We start from the raw sequence: 13,304 nt of genomic DNA, 5'->3' as shown, positions 1-13,304 counted from the left end.
TAGCTGCCTCCTGCCCACCCTCCCATGTAGCTGCCTGGCCTACCCTCCCACAAATAGCTACCTCCTGGCCTACCTCCCCATGGTAGCTGCCTCTGGCCTACCCTCCCCAATAGCTACCTTCTGGCTCACCTCCCATGGTAGCTGCCTCCTGATCTACCCTCCCCATGGTAGCTGCCTCTGGCCTACCTCCCCACAATAGCTACCCTGGCCTACTCCTCCTCATGGTAGCTGCCTGGCCCACCTCCCCACGATAGCTACCTCCTGGCCTACCCTCCCACGATAGCTACCTCCTGACCTACCTCCTCCCCACGATAGCTACCTCCTGCCTACCCTCCCACGATAGCTACCTCCTGGCCTACCATCCCCATGGTAGCTACCTCCTGGCCTACCCTCTCCCACAATAGCTACCTCCTGGCCCACCCCTCCCCATGGTAGCTGCCTTCTGGCCCACCCTCCCACAATAGCTACCTCTGGCCTACTCCTCCCCATGGTAGCTGCCTGACCCACTCCTCCCCATGGTAGCTGCCTTCTGGCCCACCTCCCCACAATAGCTACCTCCTGGCCACACCCTCCTCATGGTAGCTGCCTTCTGGCCTACCCTCCCCACGATAGCTACCTCCTGGCTCATTCTCCCCACGATAGCTACCTCCTGACCTACCTCCCACGATAGCTACCTCCTGCCTGCCCTCCCCACGATAGCCTCTGGCCTACCATCCCATGGTAGCTCTCCTGGCCTATCTCCCACAATAGCTACCTCCTGGCTTACCTCCCATGGTAGCTACCCTCTGGCTCATTCCTTCCCCATGGTAGCTACCTCCTGGCCTACCCCATGGTAGCTCCTGGCCTACCTCCCCATGGTAGCTACCTCTGGCCTACCCCTCCCCATGGTAGCTGCCTTCTGCCCACCTCCCACATGCTGCCTCTGGCCTACCCTTCCCATGGTAGCTACCTCCTGGCCACCCTCCCCATGGTAGCTGCCTTCTGGCTCACCTCCCCACAAAGCCACCCCTGGCCTACCCTCCCATGGTAGCTACCTCCTGGCCTACCCTCCCATGGTAGTGCCTCCTGGTACCCTCCCATGGTAGCTGCCTTGGCCACTCCCACAATAGCTCCTCTGGCTACCTCCCATGGTATGCCTCGCTACCTCCCATACTGCCTTCTGGCTCACCTCCCCACGATAGCTACCTCCTGGCCTTCCTCCCCATGGTAGCTACCTCCTGGCCTACCCTCCTCATGGTAGTTGCCTCCTGGCCTACCCTCCCCACAATAGCTGCCTCTTAGCCTCCCAATAATGGCACTCTCACCGGCCATCTACGGGCGCCTCTCAGTATTTAATCTTCCCAATAAACAACACAGTAAAGACTTTCTCGTCACACAACACGTGGTGGGGTGAAGCAGGTGTTGGCGGCGACCAGTGTTTCTGAGTTAACAACAGCGACGTTAACTAAACTCATGACCTAACTTAACCTAACCTAAACTCATAACCTAACCTAACCACTAGCTTAGTCACAACTTCGTGGCATTCGCAATCTTTTTGTTTGTCATTCATACATGAAATCATGGGAGTGTTGTGGAATTCGTGAGGGGAAAATTGAGGTTAGGTTAGGTTCCTGCCCTTACACTGAGAGACCGGCAGTAGGGTGAAGGTGTGAGATGAGGTTCTAGCGAGGACAGACGCGTGATGTGGGTAGGCAGGTAGTGGTGGGTGTGGTGTGGTGTGGACAATTTGCCTGGGGCAGTCGGTTGTTGTTTCATCTTTGTACACTATGTTTTACACCCAGGTCTGCTGGGTGTTGTGGGGGACAGTAGCAGTGGAGTAGGGTAGGATATAGGCATGCAGAACGGGCGGGACAGGATTAGGTATGGCTGACATAAGAACATAAGAACATAAGAAAATGAGTCTGCAATAGCGGTTGGCTTGTGCATGGCAGCTCCTGTCGAGAGTTAGTACCACTCTCTATCATCTCATGAATCTATCCAGCCTCCTTTTTGAAACTTCTTTCGTTCCAACACTTACTAAAAGTTGTTGCTTGTTCCACTCGTCCACCACCCTATTTGTGAACCAGTTCTTCCTATCTCACCTCTAAACCTAAACTTTCCCAACTTAAATCCGTTGCCCGAGTCCCATCCTGCTCGGATATTATAAGAACTTTATCTATATCCCATTTATTGATTTTCTACCCAGGGCATAGTGGGCAAGACGGGGTGGTCGAATCAGGTAGGATCAGGTGTGAAAGGATGGGGTTTGGGCGGCAGGCTGTAGCGTTTGGGAAAATAGGGCGTGGGCTCAAGGCGGTATGCGAAGGAGTGGTGGGCGGGGTAGGCATGGTTTGGGCAGGGGTGGTGCTAACGGCCAGAACCGGCCAGGCGTGATGTGGGTGGGTCAGGGTGAGGTGGGTAGGTAGATGACTTGGGCTTGTTGACGAGGGTGGGCCAGCCTGGCATAGCCTCCTAAAACCAAGCTCACGGTGTATGTGAACACGTGTATGTTGGTTTGCGGGGTGGAGGGGGTGAGACATGTCACCAGCCGAGGGATGACCAGCACTAACCAGGAGGACGGCTAATTCATGGAGAAGACGGCCTGCACTAGCCGGAAGAAATGGTCCTGACTAGGCAGTAACCGAACAATGTCGTACATAACCGGAAGGGTAACTTATAATATTCATTGAAAGTCCTGCTCTAGCCAGGCGACCTACAAGGAAAACACGTCCTGCAGTGACCATTGGATTATACTGTACGGCCCAGGTCAGAAGAACATCTTACATAACCACTCAGGAAGTCCTTGCATTAACTGGTAGGATGTCCTGTACTACCCATAGAGAAGTCCTCTCCTTGCCAAAAAGAAAGTCCTGCACTAGGGACAAGACCTTCATGAGCATCACGAACATATGCAGTGTCAGGGGAGGAGATGAACAAGGCAGGATATAAGGAAGGATGCCTTGTTTCGGCAGGGTGCAGCGAGGCGAGGGTGCCAAGCCTGCATGAGGCGGAGGTATGTGCCACCTGTCCCCAGGGCACCCCAATCCACTCTCACTCCCACCTATCCCATCCACACTCCTACCTAGCCATCCTGCTTGACACCATCCTGGATGAGAGAACTAACATCCTGTTTGTTGTCATCACCTGATTGTCAGTTCCCATCCTCCTCGCCTGACACCGTCCTGGGTGACAGGTTGACAGTTCCTGTGGCTGGTCGTGTACCCAGAAGCCTGATTGCACTCACAACACTGTGTCGAGGCGAGGGAAGGTTGTCAGTGAACACATGCTACATATGGTCATGACGTTCCAACTTGTCCGCAGCTCGTCTCATACCGGCATTTAGCACAGGTTGCCGTTATCATTACTTGCCTAGGTAAGCGTACACTACAACTTCCTCATTAAAATCACGAACCAAAACTTGCCAGTATGAATATAGATTTCATTTTACCATATTTATACGCGACCCATCATGCTCCTGTAGGTACAAATGGTCAGCAGGCGAGACAGTCATCGAACCTGTGTTAGAAGAGATGCGTTTTTCATTTTGGACGCTGTTACACAATGCATATAAGAGCTTCTGTTGACCTTCCTACCACTGTCGATTTTCCTGGTGGGTAAAGAAGTCCTGGAGGAATCGTATGGGTGATAGTTATGAGAATCCGGAAAGGGAGCAGGAGGCGTTTGACCTAACATTACCTCACCTTATGCGGCCAAGATGAAGGGAGGAACAATGAGGGAAGAAGTGAGAGGAGGAGGGCGGTGCCAAGTATAAGCAATTGTGTGTGTGTGTGTGTGTGTGTGTGTGTGTGTGGGTGTGTGTGTAGTGCAGCAGGGCCATAAACTATATTTGCCAGCTCTTCTCCACCCATCCCCGGTCACACCACAAAGACGACTGGCCTTTTTGACATGGCTAAGGGTTGTACAGGTGGGTGTTTGTATATATGTGAGAGAGAGGGAGAGAGTTTAGGTAGGGTGTATAGCACTGTGTTGACAGCGTGACACAAACTTACAAACCCTGTATTCAAAATATAGATTCATATCGGCGGTGTATATAAACGTCACAATGGGACATGACGGCGCGTCTTAAGTGTCGGGGAAGATGTGGTGATTGTAGTGATACAGAGATATTCCTTAATGTACTGGGCAACACACACCTTGCGGAAGTGGAGTGGTGGAGGTGACTATGCGCACCGAGGTCAGCAGGAGTCATGGCTGATCCACACCACCACCCCTTGACTTGATCCATACACATTATTTATCTATTTATACATTTGTAATACACTGTCATATCGAGAATTATTTTTTTGTATCTATTGGTACGATATACTTAGTCTGTCATGATTTTGTTACACGACCAACACATACACACTTGAAAGTCGTCTTCTGGCGGTCGTGTTAGTGTTGGTACTGGCCTGTGATAACTTCTCTCACAACGTAGTTAGCAGGAAGGAACTATACCCAAGGTAACATTACCTACCCTCTCCTGCCTCCCTCGCCAGCACTCCTCCCACGCCCCACACACCCCCTGTGGGTTCCTGACCCTCCCAAGCAACAGTGTTCCCCCACACTGTAGCCACGCAACACAACTGACAGTCGTATGCCAAGTCAGAAGTGTGCTATGGCGTGAGTATTTTAGGATGAGTGACGTTGTGTGGTGCTATAAGGGTGTATGAGGGTGAGCTCCGGGATAACAGAGCATGAGTGGGGACGGCGACAGGAGAGAACACACACCTCAGCTGAAGGGTTGGTGTCAGGGGTCACCCCAGGACATATAGGAAGGTGTATTGCCCATGTTCTGCGATAGCAATAGCAACAGCTAAAGGTTCCTGACCTCCTGCTGGTCCACCTGCAGCACAAAACGTTACTCAGACTGAGATAGCATAACAAGTGCCCTAAGTCTTAGGAAGCGTCCTATGGGGTATGACACATGACCTCAGGTAGCGTGTCATGAGGAGTGTCAAAGAAGGAGGGTACTGTGACACCACATGACTTAGGATGGCGTCAGATGGCCTGGAAGGTGGAAGACGAAGGGCAGTACTGACTTAACGTGGAGGGAGGTCTACAGGATCTGCCTGGGATGTCCTGTCCAACCTGCTACCACACCACATCACTACCCCAGGGTGTCCTGCCCAACCTGCTACCACACCACCACTCACCCCAGGGTGTCTGCCCAACCTACCACCACACCACTCCATCCTGCTACCACTATCACACTGTATATCATATATTCGCTTGTAACATGTCCCACCATAAACACCATCACACCTTGCCATCAACACTACCACCACACTCTACCATCGACACCACACCATACTCCCTCCTATCACCACACCATACTCCCTCCTATCACCATACCATATTACCTCCTATCACCACACCATATTACCTCCTATCACCACTATACACTCCCATCACCAAACCATACACACTCCCATCACCACACCATTACCTCTATCACCACACCATACCCTCCCACTACCACACCATTACCTCTATCACCACACCATATTACTCCCATCACCACACCATACTCCCTCCTATCACCATACCATATTACCTCCTATCACCATAACATACCCTCCTATCACCACACCATATTACTTCCCATCACTACTAACTATATTACTCTTACCACCACATCTCATACTCCCTCCTATCACCATACCATATTACCCTATCACCATAACATACTCCCTTCCCATCACCACACCATATACCCTATCACCACACACCATATTTACATATTACTTATCACCACACCATACCTCCTATCAACATACCATATTGAGCCTTCCTATCACCACACACCATACCCCTCCCAACACCACATACCCATATTACCTCCCCATCACCATAACATACTCCCTCCCCATCACCATACCATATTACCTCCTATCACCACACCATACTCCCTCCTATCACCATACCATATTACCTCCTATCACCATAACATACTCCCTCCTATCACCATACCATATTACCTCCTATCACCATACCATACTCCCTCCTATCACCATACCATATTACCTCCTATCACCACACCATATTCCCTCCTATCACCACACCATACTCCCTCCTATCACCATACCATACTCCCTCCTATCACCAGACCTTATTACCTCCTATCACCACACCCACTCACCACATCCCCCCCCCCAGTACCCACACGGTGAGCCTCGGGGCAGCCCCTCCTTACCGTCTCCCAACTAACACTTGCCACACGATCACCAGAGGGGTGGACCCGGGAAGTTTAGGACAGGTGTCAGAGTATAGCGGACGAGAAAACAAGGGCAGGTATACTGTACCCTGACCGATCCATTCTGACCAAAGTCCTTAAAAATCGTTCTAACCTAAAACGACACTTTCTCATTTGCTTTAGGGATACTTAAAATTGTATCGGACTCTTTCGTAGTAGATAAGGAAGGTCCAAGCGAACATTATGGAGAGGGAGTAAATGAGCGGAGGTGTTTGGTAGGGGACAGGTGCATCAAGTAAACAACTGACACAGGATTATTTTGCCTCTTCTCTACGGTATCGTTTTTCCTCCACTAACCAAAAAAATATTCAGTTTCAATATTCATATATCCCCAGTGTCGGCAGGACAAGGGCGAAGGTGTAGGGTGACGCCAGGTGCACCTGTACGTGTAGGATGACGTCAGGTAGGTCACTCGGACACCTGTACGTGTAGGGTGACACCAGGTGCGTTACTACTGTGCATCTGTACGTGTAGGGTGACACCAAGTGCGTTACTACTGTGCACCTGTACGTGTAAGGTGACGTCAGGTAGGTCACTCCGGCGCACCTGTACGTGTAGGGTGACACCAGGTGCACCTGTATGTGTAGGGTGACACCAGGTGCGTTACTACTGTGCACCTGTACGTGTAGGGTGACGTCAGGTAGGTCACTCCCGGGCATCTGTACGTGTAGGGTGACACCAGGTGCGTCACTACTGTGCACCTGTACTTGTAGGGTGACGTTAGGTGGTCACCAGCACTGGTGGCAGTGTAGTGGTGCAAACACCAGCTGACCAACACTAGATGTTGTGTATTGGTGCCAACTCTTCGTGACCTTAGTTAGGACATTATGGTTTTGATATTGTAGTTATCATGAGTGTTAGGAGGCAAACTGGAGTCTCATGCGTCAGCTTCAACAGCATGGAGGAGGCGGAAAGTACTGAAGGGAGAGAGTGGGTGGGTGAAGGGTGGGAGGGTGCAATAGGCAGTGGTGCGCCCTACTCCCCTGTGAGGTCACCCAGGCAGGCCTTCACGCATTACTGACTTCTACGCTGTTGCCGCCGCTGCAACATACCTCCTCGTCTCCACTTTTGCCATGTAACAGCCGTATCTGGAATCGGCATCGATGTGGCAATCTTGCACGGCCTACCGAGAGGTTCTGTCAACAAGCTCACCAAATGTGTGTTTACTCTATGGTAGCGGTGATCAGGGTTTCCCGATTCTAAAAGATTCGTACATTAAAGTTTCCCTTTAACTGATGATGTGTGAACGCCACAAAATTGGAACTTAAAAATAGCGGCCGAAATACGTCAATAGTGAACTGATGCTATCAGAACAACTCACGTTTTCTTATTTCCAGTTACAAGGTAAAATGTCGTAGGAATCTACGAGAATCCGGATACAGTTGTATCGTGAATCCTATCCGTGGATCGGTCGGAGCGGCGTCTTGGAATTCTCCTCCTGACAGCGCAGGTTTTCCCTCATAGTTGAAGAACCTGTTCGGACGCCAGAACCAGAACCTGATTTCTTATGAATCAAACGAACGGACATAAGGTCGAGAGTTAAATCGGGAAAAACTGGTGGAGGGAAGAGCCAGTTTGGGAAGCATATGAGCAAGGTTATAAGGTGGCAACAGGTCTGACCGGCCGCTGCAGGGAGGCCCGGCACCACACCAACTCTCACACACACTAACACTAACTCTCGACCTCTCAATTACAGATTTCTATTTCAGAACTTACCTATTACGTACACGAACGAGTGTGTGTGTGTGTGTGTGTGTGTGTGTGTGTGAGGAGTACGTTCAGTCCCGCTATTTTCCCAGGGAATTGTGCACGTTTTCAAGTCGATTGCGAGAATGTGTTTTTCAGCTGATAGCCATATGAAGCTAAACTCTGATTTTACTCAAATATTTACTCTGGAGACAATAAAACTGTTATATAAATAGACACTTGAATGTAGTTTCTTTTAAACGAAACAATAGGAAATGAATGACCGTAATAATAACTACTAAAATAAAAATAAAAATGCGATTCCGACGGTTTCCGAAAATTCTGTGATGACATTATAATATAAAAAAAAATGCAAAAATTAATATTGAGTGAAAATTTTAGAAAATGTTAGTCAGGCAAGGACATTGGGGTTGGGGGACGATTACTATCCAGAGAGAGGTTGGCGCGCACTTCCTCTGTCCGCTGTGTCGCTGACCACCGCTGCCATACCGGGCTCACCGCAACACTTCAATGCTTTGTTATGTACACACAACCTCCAAAAGTATGCAGTCTTATTTATACCAAAATATTAAAAAACCCTAAAGTTTTAGGCATTTCATATGGCATACCAGTATCATGGTATTATCCGGTGAAGAAAAATCTTATTGTCTTGTCAACTTGGATTGTGATTCGGCTACGTGACGCTTCACAACGGCGCGAAAATCAAACCTTGAAGTTTAACGTCTTATAATAGATACCTGATGTCCGTGATTTTAGTCTTCCCGGAGTTTGTGAAAAAAAAACTGCCTCTACAGGTATATTATCTTAGAGTTGCACATAAAGATCACAGGACCGTGAATTACGAGTGAAAATTGACTGAATTAAAATAGGAAACATTAACGTGCCTATATACCAAAACTGGTGACTGTTATTGGTGAAGTGCTTGAGTGACTGTGGGAGGGCGGGATCACGTTACAGTGTTGGTGAAGAAGGCGTGAAGATGATACCTGCTGAGACCCAATCTGAGGTGGCGGGTCGGAGCTGCTGTCTCCACCTGCCGCCTCAAGACACTCCCCGCTATATTACTATAAGAAGGTCACTGCTAATTGTGAGGCCCACCTGCAGGCTTGTGTTTCACGTCAGCAGATGTTGCTGGAGGGAGAGAACGAAGGAGTGGCAGGGGGAACCCGAACCTCCTCCAGGGAACACAAGGGCGGGTTTGCCTGAGCTTATTATGTCTTAGGGAGCCCAGCTTGATACGGGTAAGCTTAAGCCTGCGGTAACGTGTGGGGTGGTTCAGAAGACTTAACAATGAAGATTAAAGCCCCAAAGAGGGTGAGGGACAGAGGCTGTGGCTTTAGCGGTTGATGACGATAAGGAGGTTGTGGTGGTGGGTGGTGGGGGTGAGGTGGTGGTGGGGGGTGGCAGGAGTGGTGGTGGGGGTGGGGTGGCGGGGTGGGTGATGGGAAGGTGAGGTGGTGGTGGGGTGAGGTGTGGTGGTGCTGGTGAGGTGGTGGGGGTGAGGTGGTGGTGGGGTGGGGTGGTGAGGGTGGTGGGGGTGGGGGGTGTGGTGGGGTGAGGTGGGTGGGTGGGGGTGGTGGGGGTGAGGTGGTGTGGTGGGGTGGTGGGGGGGTGGGGTGGGGTGGTGGTGTGGGGTGAGGTGGTGGTGGGGGTGGGGTGGTGGTGGTTCTTGAGGGTGGTGGTGACAGGTGAGGTTGTGAGGTTGAGGCGGTGGTGAGGGGTGAGGTGTGGTGGGGGGAGGTAGGTGGTGGTGGTGGTGGTTTGAGGTGAGGGTCTGGGGTGAGGTTGTGGTGGTAACAGGGGGGGAGGGAAGTGGTGGTGACAGGTGAGATGGTGGTGAGGGCAAGGTGGTGGTGGTGTGGTGGTGAGGGTGAGGTGGTGGTGGTGGTTGAGGTGGTGGGTGATGAATTGGTGGTGGTGAGTGTGATGATGAGGGTGAGGATTTGGTGGTGAGGTTGTGTTGGTGGTGAAGGGTATGGTGGTGGTGGTGTATCTCACCACTACACCAGCCTCACCACCAAAACCTGCTTCACCACCACACCTACCTCACCACTACACCTGCCTCACCAAACCACACCTACCTCACCACCACACCTGCCTCACCACCAAAACCTACCTCACCACCACACCTGCCTCACCACCACACCTCCCCACCACCTCCCACCACCACCCTGTCCCCCACCACACCTCACCCATCACACCTGCCTCACCACCAAAATCTACCACCACACCACCACACACCCACCTCACCACCACACACCACCCCCACCACCACCTGCCTCACCACACACACCACCACCACACCTGTCTCACCACCACACCAGCCTCACCACCACACCTACCTCACCACCACACCTACCTCACCACTACACCTGTCTCACCACCACACCTACCTCACCACTATACCTACCTCACCACCACACCTGCCTCACCACCACACCTGCCTCACCACCATGACCCAACAAAGAGACATCGCTAAAGTAACTTAATATTTTAGGGGAAATTAAAGAGAGAGACAAATAATCTTCTTTCAAGTAGCGGAATGACTGGACACATCCCAGAGGCAGAAGAGAAAATTACGTAATATCATCCATGTTAATGTGGTATAAATATCGTTCAGGTGTTTTAGAATGAGTTGTATTACAATTTCAGTGAAAGTGAAGAAAGTGCTCATTGTCAGCATAGGTTAATAGCTATTGTTCAGGGAGTAATTCGTGTAAGGGTGAATATTGGTTTTACACTTAAGACAGCAAGGGGGTATAACCAGAGACATGTTGAGAGACGACAGACACCTGCCTCCTCCCCGTCCACTGGCTACCCTCCCTCCCTCCCTGGCTGTACCTCACACTCTAACAGTGCTCAATATTACGGGAGGTTAGCCTGGAGGGTGTGTGAGGGAGAATGAGTAAGGTGAAGGAGACCCAGAGGTGAGGTAGCGGCGACGACTAGTGAGGCAGGGAGGGAGGGAGGGGGTAGCTGTACTGTATACCCGCCTCGTCTTCTCGTCCAGTCCCACCATGCTTGTCACCCACCACCTGAAGGAACCAGGTACCTTCTTCACCAGCGGGAGGGAGAGAAGGAATATCTTCCCACGTATGAAGAAGGTTTGAGGTTGTGTTTTAAAAGGGCGGGGTGGGTAGGCAGGGGGGATTTCACCAATAGGAGGAAGTGGTGAGGGTCCAATTGGCACTCAGTGATATCTTGTTCAGGTGGACGTGTATCAGTACTCCCATCACTTGTGACACCTCCGCCAGCTATCACATCCATCGAGACCACCACCACTACAACCATCGCCATATCAACCACACCTCTGCTTCATCTTGCTTGTAATTTCATATAATATTCTAATTTTTATTGTTCAGTTTTGAGTATACAGTACGTGTCCATACCACAACTAACATACTTCACCTGTCTGTACCATAGCCAGCAAGGTTCACTTGTCCATACCACAACTCAGTTTACGTTTTGGCGCCAAGAGGAGAGTCAGTCGCCTGGTCTTACTTCAACTTACATACTTTAAAGTTTCTTGGGATTGAGGTACAATGCAGCAGCGGGGGAGGGGAGGTAGGCCCGTGCCCCGCCCCACGTGTACTCCTCACAACAACAACAAAGGGAACACCCTCATGCCTTACATCTAAGCAAGACGTATGAATGACAGCGATAAATAGTTCACTGTCAGGAAAGACAAAAAAATAAGTTCCTTTAGTTTTTTCCTGTTAGATCTTGATGCTATTACTGTAGTATTTATTATTATTGTGTAATAAATTTGATGTACCAGGTTTTGTTTGTGTGGCGAGGATGTGTGACAAGTGGTCATTTGTGGTGGGCGGTGTGTCACAGGAGCACCTCGAGGATGAGGATACTTGTATTACACCTGTAATGAAGTTGAAAACTGACAGATGTACTCACCCCAGATTGATAGAAGACCCTGTAGGCTGAGTGCTGGTCGTAGGTCGGGGTGTGGTCTAGGAGAGGCTGGAGGGGGTTGGACGGAGGTAATCTGGAGGTGTGGGCGTTCTCCGCCGCTAGGATGACCACCGTCGACACCCTCAGTAACAAGTCACACGTTCGCTGGCTGAGCATTATGCAGGTTTTTCGCGATGCAAGTCAACCGCTTACTTGTGAGTCTCTAACACTCGGTCACTGGCAGCAATGTCCCGTACATAAAGGTTGGTAAGCGTGGTGATAATTTACGAGGTAGTGAGAGGTATTGTGGGTATGGCAGGTAGCTTGGTGGTGGGCCAGGTGAGCTCAGCAAGTACTCACCTCCTCTCTGATTACTCAGGTACTACTAAGCTGCTGGTCCGGGTCGCTGCTTCTTATACCCTCGGCCGCGCGGTTCTCAATGGAAGTGGGCGGAGCTTCCTTCCCTCGTGTTTCTCAATGAACGTGAGGCGGACCCTGACTACGTCGCCTGCGCGCGCTCACAATATTTCCTAACATCTTTATTTACTACACCTGTAACTCTACACAGCGTAATATCTAGTGAGGGATGTAAGACACAACAACAAGCCAGAGACCCCGTCGGTGCCTCACGTTTTCACACACCTACACCACAAAACATCCTCCAGGTAGAAATGTTAGCGGCTGAGTTATGTGGCAGCGAACCCACGGCTCCCTGACACCTCCCACCCACGCCCACGCATAACAATATTTTTGCCCCCTTCTCCCCCCACCATCTCCCCCCCCCCATTACCCCCAACTTCGAAAAACTTGGATATAATGGAGTCATCCATCTACACGGATAATGGAGACCCCCAGCTCATTAAATATGGTGGAAAACAAGCCTTTTAAGGACGGCCATCTCATGAATAATAAGTTGAACCATCTTACAAAAACGGTGTATTTTCTGACGTAATTTAGTAGGCACAAGAATTTTAGATAACTCGGATATATTTGGTCACTGACATTTAGGGTGTGTCGAATGTCAACAGAGGTGGAGTAGAGGGGGGGGGGGGGTTGTTGGGAGGAGGGAGCTAGTTAACCATCTCCCCTACCATCTATAGCTCTCTCTCTCACACACACACACCACTAATCTGTGTTTAGGGTTATTTAGTTAGACAAGAGGCTGTGGGAGGCTAAGAGGCGCCACTCCAGCTCACTCCGCGGGAAGTAAAGTGATGTTAACAAGTATATAAGTTGAGTGAAATGCCCCTCACTGCCAAATACACCTGTCCTGCCTTATCCTACACACCTGTCCTGCCTTATCCTACACACTTGTCCTACATCATCTTACACACCTGTCCTACATCATCCTACACACCTGTCCTACCTCATCCTACACACCTGTCCTACATCATCTTACACACCTGTCCTACATCATCATACACACCTGTCCTACCTCATCCTACACACCTGTCCT

At 50.4% G+C, this 13,304-nt stretch overlaps 1 protein-coding gene across 2 annotated transcripts in view; it reads right to left on the bottom strand.

The window, feature by feature from the left end:
* The window catches only part of LOC121872321 (protein giant-lens-like), an 87,149-nt gene extending 74,867 nt beyond the window's left edge, over nt 1-12,282 (bottom strand). Inside the window, exon 1 of one of the 2 annotated variants that reach the window (XM_042375037.1) lies at nt 11,852-12,282. In XM_042375037.1, the coding sequence (XP_042230971.1) occupies nt 11,852-12,025 (174 nt within the window). In that variant the 5' untranslated portion in view covers nt 12,026-12,282. The remainder of the gene's footprint in view (nt 1-11,851) is intronic. The other variant, XM_042375035.1, reaches the window with a different exon arrangement.
* Nucleotides 12,283-13,304: the final 1,022 nt, after the last annotated feature.

The sequence above is a fragment of the Homarus americanus genome, unplaced genomic scaffold, assembly GCF_018991925.1.
Source record: "Homarus americanus isolate GMGI-L3 unplaced genomic scaffold, GMGI_Hamer_2.0 scaffold5589, whole genome shotgun sequence".
In the NCBI taxonomy this organism is placed as follows: domain Eukaryota; kingdom Metazoa; phylum Arthropoda; class Malacostraca; order Decapoda; family Nephropidae; genus Homarus; species Homarus americanus.
Note: the sequence above shows the minus strand (reverse complement) of the source record. Positions and strands in the feature narration are given on the sequence as shown.